We start from the raw sequence: 26740 nt of genomic DNA, 5'->3' as shown, positions 1-26740 counted from the left end.
GGGCTAGAAGGTTTGTTAGGAGAAATACATTTTAAAAAGTTCCCACCTTGGGGTCATAATCGGGATCATTTTCCTCATCAGCTTCCTCTTCTCCTTCCTAAGTAAAACAAATAAAAACAACTGAAGATGGTCACATTCAGGCCATTTTAATTTCCACAAGTCACACACTATAGAAAAAAACCTTAAGCAGGCGAGATGAGTGCCAATTAAACACTGAAAGACATTTATACTTTAGCCTCACATTTGGATATCAGAGTTTAAAAAATGGAACTCCAGGCCTTACCTCATCATCTGCTTCCTCTCCCTCTTCATCATACTTAAAGGGAAGAAACAAGACAAAACATTAATACAGCAAGGCATTCAAAAACCACTAATCATAAGAAATATTTCCGGACAAATCAAGATATCACTATTCCAATAAAAATGTTCTGAACTCACATCGTCGTCGTCATCTTCAATTGCCTCGCCTGTGAAGTATAACACGGCCCTCGGTACAATGCGCTCGCGGAGGAAATGCCCAATCTCAAAGTCCGCAGCAAGCACTGCCTCAGCATCCTCCTCCTGCCACAATTCATCATGGGAGAGAGTTTAAGACATAAGAGCTCATACATGAAAAGATTAGTCAAAAGCCATTTCACCAGAATATCAGTTTCTTAAATGATTCATTAGGTTGTACTTCTTTGTGCACTAAATAGGAAAGTATAGGAGGCTATACGAGGAGTAATTATAAGTGAAAAGTTGTATGAGTGGTTCAGGAAATACACACAGGTAGAACGCTATAAAAAGGCTATATTCCTTTCATTTAGAAAGGGGACAAAAGAAAGCCAACAGTTTTAAATAAAATCAAAATTGTAATGACATCTGTACTCACCAGGTCCCCATTCTCTGGAACTGTGGAAGAAAAAAAAAAGTTTACAGCCAAGACCAGATTCAACATTTTACTTTCTTATCAAAATCACAATCCTGCTACAGTAAACAAGAGGGACATATTTAATCTAGCACAGTAGCATCACTCAAGACAGTCACAGACATCAGTGTCTGCCAGAATTCATGCCATTTAATCATCAATAACCTAAGAGAAAAATGTTATTCTAGTTCTCAACATGCCTTATAAAATAGTTCTTAATGAAGAAGGCTTGCGACAATAATACCATATTATGGTATCCCCTACACAATGGAGAGAAGCTACATCACAGGAATATGTAAATGCAGAAATCAAGGAACGCTTTAATTGAGTAATGCACTATAGAATGTGGTGTTCAATTCTGGTCATGTTACAATGTACTCTGGAGAAGAGATGACCAGAGACTAAGGCTAAAAGGAATGTCCCATAAGAAGATAAAACAAATATTTTCAGCTTTTAACAGAAGTCCACAAGGGTTTCTTGATTAAAGCATTTAAAATTCTAATGGGCACTAGCAAAAATCAATGCAATGGACTTCATTATCAGTGAAACTGAAGTAGAAACTGCAAAGGAAGCATATAGAAAACTAAGAATTGAAGGATTTTTTACACGTAAAGGATGGTGGGTGTCTGCTACAAACTAACCAGCCACATTGTTAAATCAGATACTTTGGTTTCTTTCAAGAAAAAAAAACTACATGAGATCCTCAAACCAATTAGTTACTCATACAACAAGGCTTATGTTCTTGTAGGACAAGGCCAGTGCTAAAAAGGCTACACAATTACTGTTCTCAATGTTGTGCCTCAGGGTACTTTCACTAACTGATTAAATACTGTATAGCTGTCTTTAACTAGTGGGACAGTGTGCATAAATATGTATTATGATTAAGTAAGTTGATTAATCAAGTGATTAAGAATTTAGACAACTCATTGTACAGCATGACTATTTTGGGGTCAGAAAAGGCTAAAAAAAACAAAAGCCATTACTTACCTTCAGGAGGAGCAAAGAAGTTGAAGAAGGAATCGTTGGGAACCGTTTTGGTAACTGTCCTGACTGTGCCACGCCCCTTGTGCTTCTGCTTCTTCTTAATAGTTTTCAACGTGACGTTCTTTCCCTTTTTCCAGTCGATTGGACAGCTGAAAAAAAGTGGACAAGGGACCAAAAAAAGTATAAATCAGATATGGTTACGTGAAATCGCACACACCAAGAGCACAAGACTGCTATACTGAGAAATACATTTTTCCTCCATTTGGAGTACATCCACGAGCAGCCTGAACTGCAGCAGTTGAATACTATCTGAACAGCAGCGCACTCAATACATCGCATACCCTGTGCAGCCCATGATTTCTGGCCCATCGAAGGAGAAAGGGTCTGACTCGTCTGGCTCCGACCTCATCTTGTATGTTTTCGTCAGTACTTCATTTGTGAAGAAGTCATTGGATTCGAAATAGAACTCTAATGTAAAGCTCTAGAAATGAGAAAAGATGGTTAAGACCGTGTACCAATTCACTGTATAAAAAGTGAGCAAGCTTCAATCTGAAGTTCACATTTAACGAGACTCAATTAAGAGGTTAAACTAGAGCTTTGAGAAACACTGAATAAAAGTAAATTAATCCCAGAAGCAAGGAAACATTTATGCTTGTGTGGGTAGGGAAATAAAACTTACCATTGGCTGCCCTGGATCTGAAAATTTTACTTTGATGTCTTGTAAGTGCTTTAGAATTGGTTCATCATGCTCCTGAAAGAAAAAAAAATACTTAAAAAATGTGCACTTCTTGGGCCACTCAATTCTGTTTAAAATGCAGTGTGTAACAGAGGAGACTTGAAGTTAGTAAAAAGGTCTGCTTCAGATGAACAAGATGAAGAAAAGATCGATCTAAAATCCATGAACCCTCTACAGTACACCAGTAGATGGCATTATGAACACCAAAATGAAATAACAGGGTTGAACTGCATACTAAAATTTTATATCCACAGCGTCTGAGTGCACAGTGAAAAGATTGCAGTGCGAATGGGGATAATGCAATGGCATTATTAAAGTAGCACGAAGTACAAAATCAGTACCTATTTGATACCAAGGGAAGACAGCTGAATCATGTTCGCATTCATGCCCTGCCCCTTTACATACCTGCAGCATGTCGCTGAGCAAGTCAACATTCTTAAAGACAGTCAGCCAGAATTCTGGAATCCCCTTAGGGTCTTCTTTCTCTTCATCTTTTTTCTCCTCCTCAACTTTTGCCTTCTCTTTCATCTCCTCCTGAAATACCAAAGCATCAAGCATTTTAGGACAGACATTGTATACAAAATATCAACTACATATTTTAATAGCTGCAATAAACCATTTCATGTTGTAAGAAGGGAAATTTACAATTGGATGCATGCAAAGTGTGCCAACTATTCACACAACTATTTGTGCAACTTGTAGGGGCAAACATTTAGATTGCCTGACATCAGAACCCCTAGAGACAGACACCATTGAGGATTACTTATGTTAAGTACATTTAAGTATGCAAGCCATAAAGTTAAGACTGAAGCAACGCATGCAGAGAGTGACTCACAAAAACCCACTAATCTCCACCACCCTGTTGTGATCTGGTATTTGTGAAATTACCTTCTAACTCGGTGCTTAACAGATTTACATGGCTTTAAAATCCAAGTCCCCTCAAAACACAGTATAATGCTGCTAATTTGTGCTGAAAATACATTTAAGTACAAATGATCATTCAATTATCTGCTTTGCTCATTATGGCCAAATAACCTAAGAAAGAACTCCAATTTCCACTAGAAAAGAGAGGAAGCAGCATTAAAGACAGGGTATCGTCTTGCTGTGCTGAAGAAACCTCAAAGAATGTGAACAAAAATCTAGACATCACTGCCTGCAACTTAGCAGCTTGATTTCCAATGGGGCTAGGACTCAACCCATACTTTAATTATACATCTTGCAGACTGATGTCAAGACTTGTCCACAGTCACCAGATCTTCATCCTAGTGAACTTTCAGGATGAAAGGAGGAGCTGGTCAAATCTTAATTTATCCTGCATTTTTAAAATGGCAAATTAACTAATATTATCTATTTAACCAATTAATATTATTGGTATTTTATAAAGCACTATGTCTGAAAATGAAATGAAAACTTCAGTGATGAAACACAGGGGTAAACCGCAGTGAAGAAAGAAAACGAGAGAAATCCACTTTGTTCTCTTGACTTTGTTCTATTGTTGGCATTACAGGAAACAGTGATCAACATATCCTCTACAACAGTGGTTCTTAAATCGATGGTACACCACATGACCCTGGAACTTTGTTGTGTGCGCTGAAGAATTGGGACAGGTTTTCATATTTTCTATTTTAATAAAATGAGTTTGTGTCAAATACACAGCCTACGTACATACAGCGGGCGGTAATACTTGAGTGGACACAAGAGCTACTATGTAATTCTATTTCCATTCTAGAGGAATGTGTGCTATGAACTCAAGTGACCACTAAAATTTTACTAAAATTTATCTCCAGCAAATAGGGAGGTAGGAGAATGTGCATGATTGTGTTTCGCTCCCATGCACATGAAAAAAAACTAACAGAGACACCTGAAACTGAAATGGGGGGAAAATGCTAGCTTGCAGATTGCTTAAGCAGGTAAGCCCCATACTATTTTTAAAGAACTTTGTTTGCCATTGGCAATAGAGCTGACACTTATTGTGTGGAGAAAAGGCTGCTAAGCAGCTTGACCTGCTGCCCCCTCTGAAAGACATTCACTCAAAATTATTGATACGGCGGATGATATCAAAACTACACTGATGGAGCGCGTTAAGATGAGCAGATGCTTTTCACTGCAATTAGATGAGTCTGTAGATGTCGTTGATTTGGCCAGTTTGCTCATTTACGTTAGATACGAGTTTGAGGGCACGTCCCATGAGGACTTTGTTCTGTAAGCAACTACCAACAGGAACTACAGGAGAGCACATATTTCAACTTCTGAATGAATTTATCGAAGAGAATGGCATCGACTGAATCAAATGCATCAGAGTTTGTACAGACGGTGCTAGAGCAATGACAAGCCGAAACAGCGGTGTAGTTGCACGAATTAGAGAAGTTGCTCCAGATATGAAGAGGCCTTTGCCGTCAAGAAAATGCCTGATGATTTAAAATCTGTTAGACTCTGTTGTGAATCATATCAAGGCTTGACCAATGAATTCACATCTGCTTTGCTCGACTAAACAGGCTCACCTCTCTCACTGAAATGGTGCTTTTTTATTGTTTATTTTTAATTGTTGTTGTTCCTGTTGTCATTCTGAAAAGCGCTTTGAGAAGCCACCTTTAAAAGGTGCTATATCAAATTAAGTTTGTTAATATAATATTATATGCGTGTGTGAGTGCGTGTGGTCATGTTGGTCATTGAGATTTTCTGGGGTTCCTATGAGAAGATGTAGGTGGTACTTGGATGCTTTGGTTTGATCAGGGGTGGTACTTGATCCAAAAAGTTAGAGAACCACTGTTCTACAACACATTACACATGCTGGAAAAAATATTAACAGTTCAACTTGCAGTGCCCAAGCAGAAATGACATCTTCCAATGCAAATTCTAAATTCTTCCCTTGACAGCAGCTGTTAGCCGAAAGGCTCTCGTTTGCCCTACAGCATGGTGCCATCACATATCAAGTTTGACATTTGTCTGCCGAGTGGTTGATTTAATCTGGGCCACAGCCTTAATCCAAATATGTGGGGGAGGTAGTAGACATACCATCCTTAAAAAAATTACAGAAAAACCTGCAGGAATTCTGAAACAGTAAAAACTGTAAAAAGACAAGATTACAGGGAATGAAAGCCCTGTCAATTACTGACAGTCAAGGAATATTCGTTTTTAAACTGCCTGAAAAACTCAGTTTAGCCAACATGGACAGTGAATGAAGATCTAACAGCATAATGTTACTTTTAATATTTTGCAGTAGAAAATATTCAAGAGCATACTTGACCCATTTTCCTTAAATAGAGCTAAAGGTTGCCCATTTAAAGCATTTTACCAGTAGACAAATCTTTTCATATCTGCAAACACAGACAAGAGTAACATTTACAAATCACAATGGCAATTTAAAGCTGTTAAAAGCATACCACAAAGCCAAAATCTAATATGAATGGAGTTGATGTATTTATGTAAATATTCCAGCCAGCCATGTAGATAAATCATGCTCCTAGTGCCATAGTATACAAGTGGACAAACCTAGCCAGCACCATCTGATGTTCATATTTATGCAATATCAACACCACCAAAGAGTGCAAGCATATTATCAACAGGGAGAACATCGCTCTCAAGTCCCTGGAATCCTTTTGAGACAAAATATAGGAAGAAATGTAAACTCAACTACGTATTTGCCAAGACTAATATTAATGTCTTGAGGCAAAGAATGAAAAGTCAGGTTCTTGGAACAGTCTTTTCACTTTTCCCTGCTAATGCTCAATGAATTCATCACCATTTATCTGTTGAAAGTGAAAATAATTCTGCCAGTTGCTACAGGCTGAGTAAAACATTAAGCATCATAAAGAAGTGAGAACTGCACATTAATTGGGTATCAGCTTTTTACAAATATCTGCAGACTATACCATCGGTTGTCTTCAAACTAACAACTTTCAGGATACTGGTGGTTTGCTTTAAGTGCCTCAATTACATTTGCACTGGATATTTATTAGTATTCAATATCTGTAAAGTAAAACATACAGATGTTCTTAAATGTTACCAGATTAAAATGGTTTTAAAAAGTAAAATCCATTCAAAACTAAAATTCCTAAAAAACAAACCTTGGTTTGATATTTTGCCATAAACAAAACTACCTATTAGGTGGAACCACAACATTTCACATGAAAAAGTTACACAAATAACTCCATGACAGAAGCACATACAATTTTTAAATGTGCAGTATGTATTCATCATGAATTGTGGCTTGTTCAAGATCAGCTCTGTTATTTCTTCAGAATGCATTACTCCCAATATTTGGTCAAAATTCACAGCCATTGTTACAAATACAACATATGGTATAGAACAGCAGAAGACACTGCAGACAAGTTTAAAAAAGCATACTTTTGCAAAGAACAATATTTTTGGTCTTTAAAAACAGATTAACACGTCACAATCAATTTTTACATCAAAGAGATTAGTGAGAAGGAGCCAAACTAAGCTCTACTGACCCCAGCAACGTAAATATTTCATGCAGTGATTGTCCTAGTTTAAAAGTCGTAAAAGTTTCAGATTGCTTCCTGCTAGAAGTGAAACACTGTACACCTAAGATCATATTCCATGTAAATACAGTACCACAATCATCCAGTCACATCTCAGGAGAAAGTCAGGAAAAGAGCTACATAAGGAAGGGGCTGCTGATTTCCTAAAAATCTGGAGGTTTGTCATCACCTAAACTAGTTTATTGGGTTATCGGGCATAACAGATTGAAGTGGAAATACAACTACATTTACAAAGTCACTTGTCACTTCAGATAAAGAGGTTCAAGCCACTGACAAGATACAGGCAAACATGCTTAAGTAGCCTTTGTGTATTAAAAGTCAAGCAGTGTAAAAATCAAGTCAATGTATTCATCATCTGTACCTGACCACTTACTGTCAGTTCTTCCTCCTCATCTGCCTTCCATTCACACTCCTCATCAGTTGGCTCATAGGTTGCTTTGACGATATCACTTCGCTAATGGGAACATAATGAATTCAGATATTACTTGTAAGAATGCATTTCTTGAAAATAAGTAAGGCTCAAAAGCATTTAATGTATTTAAACTCTAACTAGACGGGTATACATTCAAGTTATACACAAACTTGAAAGTACAGGTTTTTCCAGATATGGTCACATCTTTAAAATCAATAAATCAGAATTAACTGACAGGCCTCTTTAGAAATAATCTGTACAACACATGTAATTGAAGGGATTCTAAGCAAAGATCTACTTAAATGTTTCCAAATCACATATCAGGGTTATACTTTGAGAAACCATTCTGTTTCCAAGTCTATTTTCTGCACAAAGTTAATAACCAGATCAGACTGGGCTTGTTTCTAAGAGTTGTAATTGGACCCAAGCTAAAACTCAAGTCTTCTACACAAGACATGTGAAGTGAACTGAATAATTAACCAAAATGGCTGAAAGAGATACATGATAGGTGGTGCCACATTGCAGTATGGGCATCACACATTGCTTGTATTATCTTTATCTGCTTTACACCCAACAATTCATGTTCAGACTGTTCCCTCAGAATCAGAAGTCATCGATAATGCAATGTCATCCGACAGCTTTTCATCAACTGTACAGGCAACAGATGTGGTGTCTGTAGAACTATTAAGTTGTCTCTTTATATATGGGTTGGAAATTTAACGATTCCTAAAAAAAATGCATCATCCAATAGCATCAGTTTGTCTTCAACTACAATGTAAAAGAAATGCAGAAATTAAAATGCTGTAGGAAGGAAAAAACTCACTTTAATTTTCCAAGGCATTTTAACGGTTTGTTGGACATGTTGAATAATTAATCTTTTATCTGCTATTCTTAATAAAAATAACCTTGCATTAGGACTTAAATACTATGCATAACGGCAGATTCCTACCTTGTCAAACAGTGGCTGATAAAGAGCTGCATACTTTCTTTCCAATTCATGCACTTCTTCATAAAACTTGGCTTCAATTTGGGCGCATTTTACTTGGAGGTTCTTAAGGGCATTGACACGTCTCTTGACTACCTTAGGTAAACTGTAAAAGAGATGAAGATCCATCAAGTTGTTTCATATAAAAAATGAAAATCAAATTTGTACAAGTATCATGCACAGAATGATTTAAGCAAAACAAAGGATTATGCAGTCACAATATAAAATTAAAACCTCCGACATGCAGATTAGGCAAATGTACATACTGTCATTGCCATAGTGGCTTTAAAGTGAAAACGATGTGTGCAGTGGGAAGATGCACTAGGCTCTTTGAGTTTTCTCCAAGACTCGCGACTACTCAGCATCAGTCTTCCAGACTTTAAATACCTATGGACAAAGATATCCTACTATTCTTAAGACTTCATTTAGGAATATATTAAATCTAGATTATTTCTTTACAAATGTCCACATTCAAACAAAAAGGGACATGTTGAATTATAACAGATCACAAAGCATGGTTAAGCAGATCAAGAATTTCAGTTCTGAGGGGTGAAACTGCACCCCCCCCCACTGGCAGAGTCTAGCTCTAACCTTACCGGGCTGTGCTTGTTGTGTCTGTTGATTGGAAGCTCTTATTTTTAAAGCTCCCGTTACAGTACAACAAGCAAGGTGTCACAATATGATTATCAGATCAATGATTTCACTTCTGAAGGACACAGCACTCACTTTTCTTACAGTCTGAGTACTTTTCCAGAACCACAAGCCAAATGAGAGCTTTTCTGGCTTCAAATGGAGCCATTGAGAACTGCAGACCAAATGAATGAGGTCCACAAAAAGACATTTAGCCCTTTGCCTACTGTTCAACGGTATACGCATTGTTGACAGCTCCCCACAGTGCTCCATTGCATTCACTTATATTATGATTTAATACTGCCTTCTTTTTCCTTCACCTTACGGTTTATATTGGACAAAATGTTGCACGATTATGAAAAGAAAAAGAATATTTCAAGGAAATCAAATACTGGGCTATTTGAACAAAGATGTAATCAGCAGTTTGTTGCAGAAATTGAACTTGGCATCTTTGGGAATACAAAATAGTATTGCCACCCTTCCGTCTTTAGATTTTGTCACATTTACTTCTTCAGTTCACGTTTATATAACAGCCATCTGGTTGCTGTTCTAGTTTGTTCCATTGCGTAGCTGCCTGGTACTAGTCGTGGATCTGAAGGTTTCAATCAGAAGCTCAAAAAGGAGCTAGGGTTGTTTTTACTGTTTTGGTTTCTGGTGGATGTTTTCCCCTTACACTGTAAAAAAAATAACTTTAACCTTATTGCTGCATTTGTGTGCCTGTTGTCCTGGACATGCTTATTTTTAAAGATGATTAATGACTGAATGAAGAGAAGGGGTACTGCCAACAGGTCTGTCCACTTCATTAGAGTTAGTGCTGTAATAAATCTGTCCTGAAGGTCACTGCAAGTCTCTCTGAAGCAGACCAGTAAATTCATTCAACCCAGAACGTTAGATTTAACTGTACTGAAACAGTTTCATGTTTGTATTAATTTCAGATTTTACACTGTATCAGGGCATGGGAATAACGTGTAATTCTGTAAACGTTCACTGTATAATTTCACACAGCCTAGTATCTGGTATCTGACATATTTTACCTATGCATGTAGTCCAAGTGATCAAGAAAACAAACTGAGGTTGTGAAAGCAATGCCATTTTCTAATAACTCCAAAAGAGAAAGCAGACAGGCATTTCACACAGAAGTGGAGATCTTTCCTGCTACGGTCAGGATTGCTCTGAACATGCCTCACCTTTCCATGTAGCCAGACGGCGACCCCACCAGCCCGTCCAGCCTCTCTTGCAGCGCTGCCAGTATCTGTGGGTTCTGCATCATCTGGACCGTTAGCTGACGAGCTGCAAGTACAGCAGAATGCCAGGGAGGCAGATCAGCAAGTGTAAACCGTGGACCAGTTCTGTCTGAGATGCGTAGTCCTATTTGAACCAAACATCTGTGTACAGTCTTGTTTTAGTGGACTGTTGCTAGATTTTAATTACAGGGTAGCATTTACAATGTCTCATCCCCCACAAAGACTAACGTTTGAATTGACCTAAAGAGGATTACATTCTTAGCAACAAATGCAAAGCGGATATGTGAAGCTAATTATAATAATCACCTCCCTGATTTTATTACACATATAAAAAACTAAATATTTAATGAAAATCTGCTTAACATATGTTTACTGAACTTTATTCAATTGTGCATTTAAAGTAAAGTCAATGTATGCTGGATGAGTTCCACATTTTGGTTAAAGTGGGCTTGTTTTCCTCACATCAGAGATTCTACAAACTACCTGGTAGATTGATTTGGAATTATTGAATAGGTGACAGACATGAATTTCAAGGTCTACTTCAAACCCTCAGACAAAAAGGGGGGGAAACAACTACAAATGTACCAGTAATTAATAGTTATGACAGCTGAACGTCAACTAGCTTATATTTACTTTACTATAAGTACTATGTTGAGTGTCTCAAAAGCTAATATTACAGACTCTCATGAAGGTCTCTATATGACAATGCACACCCGAAGACAGGCTATTTTTGGAAGATTAATGAAGGCATCAATTTCCCATTTGACTCCAAACACAAAAGTTTCAATAAGTCATCTGATAATACACAAGTCATCCTTATCCTGTTCAAAAACTATCAAAAAAGCTGCCTAGTAACTGGAAAGCAGTTGTATTCAATAACAGAAACAACAATCAAGTGAAAACAAAAGGCATAGCTGAATGAAGTTTGCCTTTGGTTTGGTTTACAGCCAAGTCATTTTCTGAACATTTCTGAAGAAAATGAGAAAATTAATGGTTTGTAAGATTGAATGAAATCATTTGAAATGAAATGTACATAATCCTAGTAAGTTCAATGTATGACAGTTTAGAAATGTCTAAACCAAAGCTGTTGAAATGCAACCTCAAAACTTAAGCACTTAGCCCCAGAGCAAATGATCCAGACTGCTATAGGCAGTCACTGTCTCTGAAGGAACAAGGGTAAAACCTAAGTGACAGAGCCATGATGCACACAGACAGGCACGTCTACTCACAGAAGCAACTAGTCTGCCTCTAAGCAGTAGAGATGAAAATAAGGTAATATGGCAGCAGCTGCAAGTGAAAATGTTATCCATCATTTTGAGATTCCATGAATGAGATGAAAGAGGAAGAAAACCAAATTTGTTTTGGGAATTTTAGAAATTCAATTTTCTCTAAACACACAGTACATAGACCAAAACACTGATGGCTCTAAAACAGCCGCACCTTTGCTGTTAACATCTTCTCCAGCTTCTTCTTCTTCAACTTCCTCCACATCTTCCATATCTGCCTGGTCCAGCTCAGCTTGCTCTTTGCTTCACAGAGAAAGAAAATTAGGAGATGGTTTAACTATCATTTTAAAAAGCCGATCTGAAACGGCCATTTTCACAGCCAATGAACCCAGAAGTATAAACCATTTTGAAACTAAAAACAACTAACAGCACTACCAATTACATCTAAATGTCTACCCATACCGTGAAACCTATCATTACTTAAGTGATACTGTGATATCATTACTTAGATATCAAGAATACAATAGCAGGATTCAGTAAGTTTTAAAAGACGGCAAATACCTGCCAAAATACTTTTGAGACTTACCAAAATATAGTCAGCGACTAGACTGTGTGCAACTAAACCCACTGCCAAAAATTTATTTCCATTCACTTTAAACAAGGCTTATAAATCATACTTGAGAACTGTTTCACTGGCCAGTCAACCCCCTTCTTGAGGGACTGTACACAGCTGTGAAAGCATACGCCCTGTGTAAAACTGAAGCAAAGGCATCCAAGCTGGTATTCAATGAGTAAACAATTTAAAAATGCAACAGCTGTTACAACAATGCCCTGATGGTTACAATACTTTCAAGATGGTGCCTCAACTGGTTCAACTGGTTTCAAGGCGCTTCATTGAACAAGAGGTCAAAGCTAATTACCTTTCACAAAACAAATTAAGCACTTAAATGTCAACACTTGGGTCCAACACTTGCACATAAACTGAGATTTTATCCAAACAGTTTGTCAGAAGATAACTGTGGGGAGGCAGAGAAGTCAGGGACAAACAGGTACTACTGCAATTTTCAAACTAAATTGCCAAATCAAAATGAACATTCAACAAGAATGGATTATAATTTCTAACCTAACATCTCTTTAATTCAGTATTTATGGATTTGTTATCATATACTGATTTATTTTATAACACTCAATAGAGTGCTTACAAAGAAAACGTGATTAAGGAGACTGCTGTTGAGGTCCTGAAGACTCCAGTTCCATGAATCTCTCAGACCTGCAGATCCACATTTGACTCAGCAAGACAAAAAGACTGGATTACCAGCCCTTATTTGACATTATGCTTAAATCACAGCCAGAATCCACAGACAAGATGGATTATATCTGTTACATCATGCAGCAGAACACAGCTGATCTGGAAGGTGACACCCTCTGTTCCTGGGCACCAATATGAGAACCGCCATCTGATAATTGGTTATGATAGGAGAGCAACTGACTCTCCAAATCTATTTTTACTGATGGCGATGCCTTCCAATGAACATCACAGATCACCTTGGCCGTTTCCTTCTGAAGTACGATAGAGCAGCCACTGAGACTATTCACCGACATCAGCCAGCCAGGACAATAAAGGACCCTGCATAAGCCCTAGTGTACGCCTACCCAGGAAGATTGTCTCATTTTAACCTATAGAGACCTATAGATATGGATAATTCCAATAACTCACACTGTACTGTTATGTTTAACTCTACACATCGCACAACTTGGTAATTGTACTTCAGTGGGGGGGCGGGGAATTCGACTTAACTTCTACTGTTCCACAATTACGTATTTCATAGCTTTGCATCTCACTACTTGTAACTTTACTTTCCTTCAGGTCATATGACAAATATGCTGCTCTCTCAGTTTCTGCAAGCATCACTGCCAATTTAATCCCCCCCCCACCATTCTACCCGCATGAATCTTCCTTCTACTTCAAAACATAGAAAAATGTGTATTTTGCATCTAAAAAAAGGTTTAGTAAAAGTCATTTTCCATTTTGCAAATTACCACTGTTGTCCTATCGAACACAAAGCATCCAAGATATTTATCAGAGTAAAATAATTCAATAAGAACAGTATCCGACTGAATGGATATACCATCTTATTGAGGATAATTTTCCAAAAGTTAGTTTAAATTCTAATGTAGTCTGTCAAGCAGCTAACACTTACAGTAGTGCTTCAACCACTGTCAACAACGACTTCCAGCTAAAGTTCTAAAGAACAATTACAGGCAGATACAGTTGCAGCATTTTAAATTTCAATACAGAGAAGATTTAGAAACAAAAGCCAGTAACATTTAAGTTATTCTATAAAATTGACCTTAAAAAGTAACATGGAGATGCAGTGGAAAAGCAATCTCCGCAAAGCTTCTTTTCAAAAGAGAAGGTATAACTAATTTGTTCCACACACAAAGCAGTTTGTGACACGTACCTATACATTTATGCAATTACAGGGATTCTCACCCCAGAGGACTCTATACTTTACAAAGAGGAATTTCCTCTACAGCAGCCATCAGGCTCTTGCAACTCCAGTATATAGCCATAGAGAAGAATGAAACTTTGTCCAGCTGAATTAGGGGGGAAACCCAAGTAGGTCAGGATCTGCACACTAGGTGTGGAATTTAGTCGGCACATAGTGCCATAGAATCTTAAACGGACAAGTAGTCAAGGTTAACTGTGCACTAACTCCTTACAGCATTGTTCCTGGTCACCATGTGTGAACACAGCAGTTAACTTTCTGGACCAGAGGGAAAGGCAACACCAACTGGTCCAGCTCCACACACAGTAATAACCTGGAGGTCTTCTATTCCAACACTAACCAGGCGACAAGGCTGCACTGTTAAATCTATAAACGAGTCAATGCTCAGATTCTAATGTCATTTAACAGTGGAATTTAGACAAGCAAGAAACAAGAAGTGACCAAATGCTGTCTGAAAACTAATTGTACTGCAGTCAGTTAAAAAGTGGGATCCTTTCCCCAACCTTTAAAAGGTAAAGCTAAACGCATTCATTTTTCATTACTGTCTACACCAAAGAATAACAAAACACTTAGGTGCAGAGTGGGTGTAGGGCGGAGTGGTGGCTCTGTGGCTCAGGATCTGCGCCTGTGACTGGAAGGTTGCCGGTTCAAATCCCGCGGCCAGCAGAGGAATCCTACTCCGTTGGGCCCCTGAGCAAGGCCCTTCACCCCAGCTGCTCCAGGGGCGCCGTACAATGGCAGACCCTGTGCTCTGACCCTAAGCTTCTCTCCCTGTCTCTGTGTCTGTGTCTCCATGGAGAAAAGCTGGGGTATGCAAAAAGACGCATTCCTAATGCAAGAAATTGTATAGGGCTAATAAAGAAACATTATTATTATTACATTATGACGTTGAATACTTACTTGTCCATGTCTGCCATTTTTGCTGTAATCCAGGGAATTGCTAGAAAGAAAGCAAAAAAAAAGGTTAAAAAATGCAAGATCACATTTAGAATTAAAATTTTGGTTAACATGGCCAAGAATTGAATTAAATGAGATTTTAATTAAAATATATAAAATAAGTTTATATTTACAAACTTCAAACCAATTAAATGCCCATGAGCATGGCAATTGGACAACTTCCCCACACTGTTACAGGTACATTAAGTTCACAAAAGAGACCAGGACTAAAGAAACCAAAAACTGGAGTACACAAATTTTTTCCAGAGGTGTTGGTTTTGTATGGTCATATGGCAAACAGGCATTGTTCATTTTAGGTCATAAAATATTTTTGAAAATTGATTCTTAAGCCACTTAAACCATGGTAATGAAGAAGAAAGGCATAACCAATGTTGATCACACATACTAAGTGAAGGAGCCTGAAATATCCAGGCCCTACTGCTGTCTTTGATACATTTTCTTTATGGTTAGCATGCGCCAAGTGAAATGCAAAGGAAGCCTTTTTGTTTTCTCTGGGACAGCAGTAGGTAAGGGAAAACCTCAGCTTTGGAGGGTGGCAAGGGCTCCTAGATTTGTCCTGTGTCCATTTACAACATAGCCAAACTGAACACCCATCGTGTTTACACAGAAATCAATTTCAAGACGCCTACACAACTGGACCAAGAATGACCCCCCACAGGTAGACAGGAGTAATTAGGTAATCCCTATATATGTATATAAAAAAAATCAATCTAGCCATTAGCTCTGTGAAAACCTGCTCACAGGCAGAAATAAATTGGACATTAGGCATAAGACAGCATGTAGCATAAATCTCAGCTTTGCTTCACACAATTTAAAACCCACCTAAAAAAACACAGGTAACAAGCAAGATCTACCAAATTTCAAACCTGTGATGCCTTGGTTAAATGAGGAATTCTATTTTGTTTTTAAACTAAGGGCTCCTAAATGCCCTTTTGATGCTTAATACATAGCACCTGATAAGGTTACAGGAACATAACTCTCTTTGATGTAGCCTGTTGAGCTGCTGCCCTCCATTAGCCTACCGGTTTAGAAAAAACAGTTACATGCAGTAGCTCAGACACAAAGAGAGCTACAGATCACATGTCAGACTTCCAGCCTGCACAATCACCAAGGTGTGAAATGGATTGCGGCTCACTTACATCCATCCAGCTTCAAGATCTAGGAAACTTAGAACAGCTGACACAGCAAACAATAGAAAAAAAAACCTCAAAGACAGTAACTCTATAAATGATAAGCCTATTTTGGGTAACCAACAGCTCAAATGAAGATGCCAGAAACCAACTACAAAATACAAGATAAATATAGCCCTATTTATGATTTTCTATAAAGGCTGAATGGTTTGTACCTACGGAGACATTTTTACCGACAAATATCAGGCACAGAATAGGGACCACACCAATTATACAGGCAAATGAAATTATATTGGGGTATGCATTAATCCATCCTCTGATTACCCTGGTTAGCCAAGTGAAGCAAACATGACTTAATTTGCCTTATTGTTTCATTTGGAAAAGCTCCTTCTCTATGCACCACGTTCACAAACAAAGAGGAACACATTTAGAACATGTGGTAAACAAGGACCAGGTTACAGAAGGAACAAATGTTTTTTTAGTTACAGCACACCAACAAGCAAAGGAAAACAATTTTCAATTACTGAACGCAACATTCTGAAGGTGTTTAACTGTGCTTTATGCTTCCCAACATACATCTATCTTGAAAAAAGCCACTTCTAATGGCCTATCTACACTCTGCTCATACTCCAACATCTCCCTGTATGATTAAGGAGATTTTTTTTTTTTATAGGTGTTTGGAGGACTGCCAGGACTCTCAAGACATGAAGATGTATGGAACTGAAGACATGACAGAAGCAAGGTTCTAATGCTTTCAAGTGCACAGTGAAAGCTGCAACTATTTAAATCTAGATGGCCGTTTTGTCTTGCAACACGAAAGAGGTCATCTTGCTTCTAACAGTGGTACGCATGAGAAAAATCCCAAGAGCACTCCACCTTTCTCAAGACACAGCTTTAACTTGACATTTTACAGTAATTTACTTTAATTGAGGACAATTATCATATAGTTTCCATTAAATGGTAAGTGTACAACTCCTGCCAGTCACCTATACGCACTAGGCAAATATGATAAACATTAGGTTACGTAACTATAGAGTTTTAAAACCGTTAAACTGAAAAGGTGAGTTTTGTTTCTGACAGATCTAGTGCGTAACCATTTTTTTTTTCCTGAAGTACCCGTTTGAAAGTTTCCCGTAAGGGGTTTTACAAGGTTGCCTGCCGACAGTTTTAATTACTAATAAAATCCCGGCTAGTGTCCTTTAGAACCTGCCTTTCTGATTACTTAGGGTTTTCCACCAAAGTTGTTTACTCCAAAGTGCCTTGGATACCTTTGGATAGCTCCAAAGTGAACAACCTGAGGATTAAGTGAAGCTGAGAAGAGACAAGGCCTAAACTCTAAGTGCAGTATTTCACTGCAGCCTTTAAACAAGGTTCACATGTAATTACATACATCAATATGCTAGAATAGCTAATAGAGCTGACAAAGTCAATTATCCAAACCAGTATTCTTACAAATGCAAAGGAACTGAAACATACAGAATGTTTTAATATACTTCTAAGGTAGAAAAACCTGTTAAATAATTATCATAAATCTAAACATGTTATTACAAAATCCTTAAAATACACAAACCAGAGGACAAGGGGAACTACAGCTTTGTGCATTTAAACAAAGGCACAGAGGCAGTTTTTTTTTTTTTTTACACTAAGAGCTGTGGGAGCCGAGAAGAAGCTGGAATAGATCCTCACATCACTGAGTTACTAGCTACTAAACCAGACAGACTTCAAAATCAACTTGAGCACAGCACTCTCCACAAGTACTACTGAAGAATGTGTAATGGCCTCCTGTTGTGCACAGATTTATGTTTTGGAAATGGAGAGTTCCACAGCAGCATGCTAAAAAATACTCAAGTTTAACAAGCCAGAGCAGTCTTCAAAATGTACAGAAAATTCAATTTAGTTATAAAAACAAAAGGTAAAGCATTAGGTGCTTTCTGATCAGCGCTTTTAGAAAGGACATTATATCACCATCTATCTGGATAGCAGTTTTGCAAAATCTTCTGCCAAAGTACTGGCAGTACTTCAAAGGGAATCTCTTTGAACTAAGAAGCATGGCCGTTGACGTTTTGATTTTGGTCCAAATGACTCAATCTTGTTTGGATGTCATCAAAACAAGCATTTGTAGTAAACAAGGTCAAGTACAAACAGCGTTACACTAAATGTTGCACACTCACACTAAAACAGATTAAACATGGACTGTTAATTCTCAAGCCTGATATTTCATACATGCTCAAATCTCCACCTTCACTACTACATGAAAATCACCAGATGTGCATTTCAAATGCTGTTCATTGTAGAGTCAATACATAAATGAAGATCAAAAGCACAAATGCTGATCTGAGGATGAGAACTCTGTGCAGCATTTAATCCTGACTTGCTGTTGATGGCAGGCTTTGAATGGATGCTTTCAGCCACTGGAGATCCATAATTGTATGATTACAGGCACAGCTTTCTGCAGTTTGCCTCTTTTACTGACCCAGCAGCAACAACGAATCGGCTCCAACTGCTTTGTGCACAACTCACTGGCAGAAGCAATTTCTGTTTAACAGGAGGGCTGATTGGGCACAATTTGTTAATTTGGATGGGGTCTGACAAGTCCCAAAAGCCCCTGGCCTTCAGTTGAACAGCGATTAAGTTTAACTTCTGATCAATATAAACAGGTAAATGGCAGAGCCATTGTCAAAAAGATCTTGGTGTTCTTCCTAACTGCTTGCTTCACATAAAACCTCATTACAGCATTACATCTAAGGACAAAGATATCGGTACAAATACCAGAAGATTTTCTAGAACAATTTTCATCTTGCAGTCATGAAACGTCCAGCATGATAACGTCAAAGTATTTCTAATGATATTTGTCCTGTGAAGAATGCTGCATCAATTTTAAAAGTATGAAAAAAGGATGATCAAATGAGGTTTTCAGCATAATGCCATTAATTCATTTGACAAATTCAGTGGTATCCAAAGTAAAAATATTTAAATGGAAAAAAGGGTCAACATCCCTAATAGGAATGATAATACAAACTAAACACCTTATGAGAATACTCCTGACTTGGGCACGCCGTCAGAGCACAATTATTAGAAAGTAACATTACATTTCCAATCTTGTAAGATCTTTCTGCACTGTTCTCTCAGGGTAGCCTCTGGTTTTTAGAATAAGGTTGTGGGAATGAAGCAGATGTTTAAGTAGCATTCATTTTATCACCACCTCATTACATAGGCCAGTCCATCTTTGGGACATCAAGGCATCACAGGAGGAAGCCAGCCAACCTGGCTTAATGAAGACAAATATGCATTTACACCAACTGTTGCTGCAATTGATCATATAAAAGCAGGAAAAGATTTCTCCACTAAAGGTAAAAGCAATGATATCATGAGCACAAAAAGATATATCCTGAGAAGCAAATCCATGATGATCACAGTCCATACCCTGTACTTCTAGGATAAAAATTGGAAATAATCAGATTTGCATATACTATACATATGCCTCAGGAATCATTGCAAAAACCCCATTCCACACTACTCTGGACATCTCTAAAGGTTTGCTTTCAGACAGACATCTGGCAAAGGATTTATGTCTCAAACATCTACACTGCTTTGAAACAGGGAGAACTAACCAGTCATTTGACATTGTGGTTAACCATGTATAATCCATCCTCTTGGTATCATTTCCAAAACTTATGATTCAGACTTTGGCAGGGCACACATAAAAACCTAGAATTGTGATGTTCCCCTTATTACACTCAGTTTCACCAGATATTCTGTATATATTTATGTACACTTTCACGATACATTAGCAGTGTGGCTTGCTGGCAACTTTTTAAATAAAATCATTCCCTTTTTTCCAAAACCAGGAATGATTTCCAATTTTATCAAATCATGATATCCATGTGCCTATTTTATTTTAAAATCATATACGCTTTTTATTCTATATTAAAGAAACAGACCCAGCACTACTCTTTAAGGAGAGTGCGAAAGGCAAACTTAAAACCTTATTAAAACAGACTGGCAGTACCAACGTTTGGACCGATAACAGATACAGATTAATGCAATTATTGATGGTCTTTTAACATTAATTTGAGTGCGTGAAGTGCATTAGACTAATGCGAGAACTACAATTAGAATAAATTCAAGGAACCCAGTAGAAATGCTATGTCTCCCACCTCTACCTTTCAGTTAGACACTGGCCTGTGTCTCAGTAGCTTTCTGTGCCAGGCTATAAACTGGATAAATGCGAGAGAGGGCTAATTATGTTGGTTGAGTAAGGGTGAGCAGGGATGACTAAAGAAATAACCGGTTTAAAAAATTAGAAAATCATATGTAGATTACACCACAAATTGAACCTGTTTGAGCAGTGGCTAGAAAGGGGTTTAAGGAAACTTAAGTTTTCATAAGCAGCATTCACCAGCACTCCTTGCTGAAAATTTGCAAAGAATTATTGTAAAAGGATCTGTCTTGCCTCTCTCCTTGTTCAAGGCTGCAGGTCTCCCATGGGGGACACTCATCTTCCTCTGGGGAGAGCTGACAATGCTGGCTGGTATTCCAACAACATACACACAGGACTGACAAGTGTGGAAGTACCACAAACTGGAGACTTTTCACTGTAATTCCTAGATCACTCTTCTTCTCAACATAACTGCCTAGTCATTGATAATACACTACACGCAATGTGACAGCAGGCCACGACGCTGCCTTTCTCTTGGACGACTGCCACTGGTTATTGGACTGCCCGAGAAAGCCACTTAGGTTACCTGCTTCTTAAAACAAGGAGCCTTTATTACTACCTCCAACAGCTTTCATCCAAATCCTCTAAAAATAATGACATTGCAGGCTTTGCCACAATTTCCATCAGTAGGTCAATTATATCCAGGGGCATAAATGACATGCACACAAGACGCTTCTAAACCGTACAGCTGTTTTTACCAATATGATTATGGCTGCCTTCATTCCAACCTCCTCACCAACACACGTGAAAATGAGAAGTATTCACTGGTGCAAACACTCATGGACCTAAGAATTAGAGTGAAGAGAAATGGATCCCCAAACCTTTCCACAAACAAGGTCTCCAAACTTCTGGATGGTACTGCATGTATGGTCATGCAAGACCTGTATTAATGGGTGGATACAGTACTGGCAAGAGAATGGTTTTCATGTTCAAGCTTTTTACAAAATAATGACACAATTGAGAGAAAATGTTTGAAAAGTGCAAACAACCATTGCTTACTTGGATAATTACTACAGATACCTGCCAAATCTGAATGACCCCATACGACGTTACAAAGAAAAAGACATCTGCTAACAAATTACTGCAACGGTGTAATGTGTTCACACACCTCAAACTCAATTGAGCGTAGGAAGAAAACTGAGATTTTCACAATCTATGGAGATTAAAAAGTAATACAAAATTACTGCATTAATTTCAATGCAAACAAGAATAAGAGCCTTTCCATTAGATGGGATAGATAGACAAAATAACCCAATTAGAGAACTGCAGGTAAAAGCATTTACAAATCCAGGGCCTCTTTCACTGCATGGCTCGCCCTGTTTGCGAAGACCACACTCATCTCAGCCCACAGTTTTGCACAGCAAACTGTGCATTGAAGGTGGGTGCAAGGTTTCTGCAGCCCTACAAATGCCTATATACATAACGAGCTGAAGTTCAATCACATCCGTAAAATATAAAGCAAGACGGCATAATGCATTTACAATGAACGCCCCTCCTGAGGTCACAGCAATAAATGTAAATAGGCACTATTTCAAGATAAGAAAAGATTTGAAAGATCCTCTATTGCAGTACAAATTACTTGACATCAGGTCACACCTGGCTCATCCTTACGCAATTACATGGTGATGAAACTACTTCAAAAGGCTGACACACCAACACTGCTAATCAGCAGCCTTGGCAAAGAGTGGTCAAATTTGCAAAAGCCCCAGTACAAATAGATACCTAAATTACTCCCCAATCAACACACTCCTACCTCAGTAGTTAAAGTGTCTAAAATGCAAAATTACTGGCTGAGGCATTTCCCGTTAGCACAGAAACTCAAAAAACAATCGGGCACATACTGAATAAATCACTGCTAGACTGTAAAATCTGTACCCCACAGTACAGTACACAAACAACCAGAAACTGACTCACAATTTGATTATAAGCAAGTTTCCATATTTCCAGGCAGTGTTTTTTCTTAAATGGCAGGCTGGCCCATATTACAATCCAGCAACTGGAGACCAGAAAAGGAAAACATGACTTTTTAACAATGACATGGTACCTAAAATAGATCTGGTCAGTAGCTGTGCAAGGACAAGTGTTTAACTGTAGCCCTGGAGGGTGGTGGTGTTCACACTTACATTCTAGGTCAGCCTTTTACCACTTAATCTGATTACCTTATTTAAACCAACCCCTTTCCCCAGTTCTTCAAAAGCTGAACATCAACAGGACTGCAGCCATCCAAGACCAAGGTTAACCAACCTTAGGGATATGCAAATCTCCTAAAACAAATTTCTTAGATACTTCCAGATGCTGTTATTCAAGTACTTCATGGTCCCCCCAACTTAACTCTCAACTGACATTTTACTTAATTTCATCCTGGCTTATTTAATGGAATTCCAGGTGAAAAAGGTATCCATTTAGAATCTTACTCATTTTCATGTGACATAAAAGCTGCAACAAAACTATTGACCCACTGATCAAGTCTGAGTCTTAAAATCAACTTGGCGCACACTGGTTGATGGTTATGTTTAGAGGTAGACCTATAGTAGCAGCTTGATTCATTTGATACCTAACAAGCACTGACATCCTGCATATAAATCAGTGCAAGATGGACATTTAAACTGGATTTGCATGACCCTGTGGAGACCTAGGTTAAAACAGCTACCATTTTTCTGCTTCAACGGCACAATGTATAACCGGGCTTGCAGCTCATAAAACACAAATTGCATCTTAACATGTTCCTATGCATGCTCATACTAACTGATGACAGAGCTTCTTGTGGCTATTAGCAAGTTAACAAAATTATCAAAATGATTTGAATTGCTGCTCTGTAACTGGTCCTGTGGATTTAATTGTCCTATGATGTTGCACGCCTGGCTGTCACCCCAAGGGGCAGTAGACTTTCAGTGTAATGGAGATCGCTTGGCACTTTCCCAATACAATGCAAACATTCACCTCTGGATACAAAAAGCACACAAAGTAACAAATGAAATAAGGCAAACCAAGACAGAACCACGTGTTCAAAAACCCTTTTGTAGCATTTTCACAACACTAAACCAGAGTCACTCCCAACCCTAAATGGACACACACACACAGCCTGCCCGACAATCCCCAATTCAACAAGCCAGTTTAGGAGATGAGCCAATATCCTTTACCGAGTAAAAGGGCCAGGCATGGAAAGCCAGATGCAATGCCAGCAGGCAGCACAAGCAGGTGCTCTGTGACAGTGGTCCTCCAACACAGGTGCATGAGGCCTGGAGGCTATACAAGCAGGGAGTTCCCACAAACTAGGAAAAACTCAGCCACGCTTCCACACAATAGATTCACTCTAAGAGCACCAAATGAGCTATCTGTAGATGTGCATTCTTGTTTTGAGCATCTTGCAGACATTATTTGTATTTATGCGCTCATAAATTGGGGATTCTTGTCTAGAATGATTTATTGAGAGGGGTTCACATTTAGGGTTGGGGTAACACGGTTAAAAAAGGCTACTCTACAAACACTGGAGTGCATCCCTCTTGGAATTAAAAGGATAACAGCACACTCCATTTTTGTGATATTTGTTTCTCCGCAGGTAAATTAAGGACACTCACTCGGCCTCCATTTTGGGCTTCCCAAAATTAAGCTCCGATATTAAAAACCCATTAGGTTTACCACGTCCAAGTATTACGGGATTTTTTTGTCGTCATTACGAAAGACAATATCTAATTTCTTAAAAACACACACACACACCAGACAAAGGAACGGATAACAGGTGCCACAGCAGATCTGCAATCGCTGTTTACAAGCCCAGGAAACGCCGGTGACGAAAGAAGCCGAACTGCTCCTGCACGGAAGGAGAAACAAACATTTCTGCCCGGCAGCCACGCAGCACCGGAGTGACAGGGTTACTAAATGTACGCGTAAGCTGGGCAAAGGAAGCAGATACGGAGCCATAAACCCTAAGCCGAAATAATATCATTCTACTTTTCTAGACGACGGACCTCTAACGAAAAATAGTCTTTCTTCAAAAAGCCTGCGGCAGCCGAGAGGAGCTCTCTTTCCGACTCGGCCTACCCGACAGGGCTTTCATATTGCGTCTGAGCCTCTCGCTTGCACTCAACCACGTGTTGCTGCCATACCGTGCCCGGCAACAGGGGGGGGAAAAATGTCATAGCGAGAAAGAAGACACCATTTCGCCCCCCGCACTAACTGTTGACCTAAATTGAATATTTTAAGTCTCAATTCCATAGTCGTCAGGAAATGTGGCTAATCCTTCGCCTAAGGGCTTGTCACCACAATGCAATACTCCAATACTGGATCGCTTTTCATATACAGCTCCATACCCCCCAAATCGTACAGCACCATTACGTATAACAGATTTGTTTTTTATAAACACATGCCGTGATATATCCGATTCGGCATACATTACTCCAACCGTATGACTGAGAAAAGTTGGGGATGCAGAAAGCACATTAACGTGACTGAAGCAACGGACTGTCCTCATCTGAACACGTTTGCACGTTTTGCCTGAACGCGGAACAGGGGTTTGCACAGTAAAATTCCATTAGCCATTTTGTTTGACAAGCAGCCATGATTTTTTATTCTGCACAACGTGATCAGATACCAAAAAACTTATCCCATCCCCCCCCCCCACCCCACACTCCCCGTCCCGTTACTCAAGAAATAAGGTCAAGTCTAGATGGATGAAAAACAATCGTACGGCTGCCTTTACATCGCAGAGAGGCCCGTAAACTGTCACACCCCGAGGTGTAGGAGAACAACACGCTCCAAAAGAGTAATGTGAGAAGACACATCTTTTTCCAGCCCTGTGCATGCACAGCACACGCATCATGGAGGTTCAGTCTCAATGGCTGCTGTCTGTGATGACTTAACAGCGTCGGCGAATTATTGTTTTCCATTTCCTTCACGGGGATGCTTTACGGTTCTGTACGGTCTCACACCCCGGCCACCGACGCCACAAACACAGTCGTAACGAAAGAGCAGCAGACCCCGCAAGGCGGCCAGTGGACCTGTGAGGGCCGGGGGGCTGAAAACGCGAAGCCCCGGTCGCCGCTTACCTCTTCTGCGGACGGGTTTGCTCAGCGGCAGTGCGCAGCGCTCGGGCTCCGGGAAAAAGGCTCCGCGCGGATGGCGGTAAAAGGGAAAGAGATCCCGCCGCTCGCGCTCATATACATCGAGCGTCAGCACGTAACCCAGCAGTCACCAGGGCAACGCTCTCTCGGTGGGAGGGGCTGAACTTCAAGCGGGGCTGTTATTCTTTTTCACCCTCATCTTTCATCTCAGAGATTTCGGGGCCTCTCTATTCATTTTTAAATAACGCGTTGTTTTGTGTCACCATGCCAAAAAAAACACACACGAATTTCTCATTAGAAGATATTTACATGTAATTCAAAACTTCAAGTAGACAAACTAGCTGAAGCTGTTTCGCTATGTGAAATGATCCTTTGGCCTCGTTCTAGTTTTGTGTTAATTAATCTTTTATTTTTCTTTCCTTTAAATGAAATATTGTATGCCAATTATCGGTGAAATCACGGGGGGGGCATGTTCGCATATGGAAATAAATGTGTTAATCGTCTTCAATTTTGCTTTTATGTCTTGACATTTTAAAAAAGTTGATTCGTCCCAGTTAGTGGTTAATTTGCATAAAAATGGAGCTGGACGAAGATAGCGTGATAACTCCTTTTTTTCTCTATGGCTGCAGTATTCTGGCAATGTGGGTTTTTTTCTGTAACGCATAAGTAAGCCAGCACTATGCGCGTGTCCCTGGTTTCCACATTCTATTTCTGCTATAGTGGTGTTTTTGTTAAGCTCGATTTTGTGCAGTCAAAAATAAAGATTTTTTTTCTCATAGGTGGGAGTTTTAGTGCCCCCATATATTATCATTGGCAACCCAGCAAATCAGATCTCGTTCTAAATCCCCTCAGCTTTCTTCTACTTACGTCTTTGCTCCTTTAATGGAGATCCTGTTGTTGTGCAGAGAAGTCAGAGGCATGTACCAATTAATAGAAAAAATTTAACACGCTTACGTTTTTAGTTACTGATTCAATCTCCCCCCACACACACACACAACTCAAGCGAGCACTCATACTGTAGATAAACCCATATTTAACACTGGAAACGATTAACAATTGTACATTATGATCTATTTATGTATGTCTGTGGAAACCCCTACATTATTTTAGGTTTGTTTCATGAAGGCAATATTAGAAAATTCCTATTCGTATATGAAAAATACTTTTTATTGGTCTATCTTATTTCCTGCGCGGTGTATTTTTTTTCTGTTTACGACCCGAATAAAGAAAATGTA

At 38.9% G+C, this 26740-nt stretch overlaps 1 protein-coding gene across 4 annotated transcripts in view; it reads right to left on the bottom strand.

The window, feature by feature from the left end:
• nap1l1 (nucleosome assembly protein 1-like 1) overlaps positions 1-25637 on the bottom strand; it is a 32552-nt gene extending 6915 nt beyond the window's left edge. The window contains exons 1-14 of one of the 4 annotated variants that reach the window (XM_088647311.1): positions 25504-25637; positions 15040-15079; positions 11844-11932; positions 10347-10449; positions 8494-8635; positions 7494-7586; positions 3033-3161; positions 2571-2642; positions 2233-2372; positions 1895-2040; positions 872-891; positions 439-561; positions 284-316; positions 47-97 (exon numbers count right to left, since the gene is read on the bottom strand). In XM_088647311.1, the coding sequence (XP_088503437.1) occupies positions 47-97; positions 284-316; positions 439-561; positions 872-891; positions 1895-2040; positions 2233-2372; positions 2571-2642; positions 3033-3161; positions 7494-7586; positions 8494-8635; positions 10347-10449; positions 11844-11932; positions 15040-15056 (1158 nt within the window). In that variant the 5' untranslated portion in view covers positions 15057-15079; positions 25504-25637. Of the gene's footprint in view, positions 1-46; positions 98-283; positions 317-438; positions 562-871; positions 892-1894; positions 2041-2232; positions 2373-2570; positions 2643-3032; positions 3162-7493; positions 7587-8493; positions 8636-10346; positions 10450-11843; positions 11933-15039; positions 15080-25490 lie in introns of all 4 variants that reach the window. The other 3 variants (XM_088647314.1, XM_088647310.1, XM_088647312.1) reach the window with 3 other exon arrangements.
• Between the last annotated feature and the right edge of the window lie 1103 nt (positions 25638-26740).

This window comes from Lepisosteus platostomus, chromosome 9, assembly GCF_059453375.1.
Source record: "Lepisosteus platostomus isolate fLepPlt1 chromosome 9, fLepPlt1.hap1, whole genome shotgun sequence".
Lineage (NCBI taxonomy): Eukaryota > Metazoa > Chordata > Actinopteri > Semionotiformes > Lepisosteidae > Lepisosteus > Lepisosteus platostomus.
The sequence above is the reverse complement of the archived record's forward strand: the minus strand, read 5'-3'. Positions and strand labels throughout refer to the sequence as shown.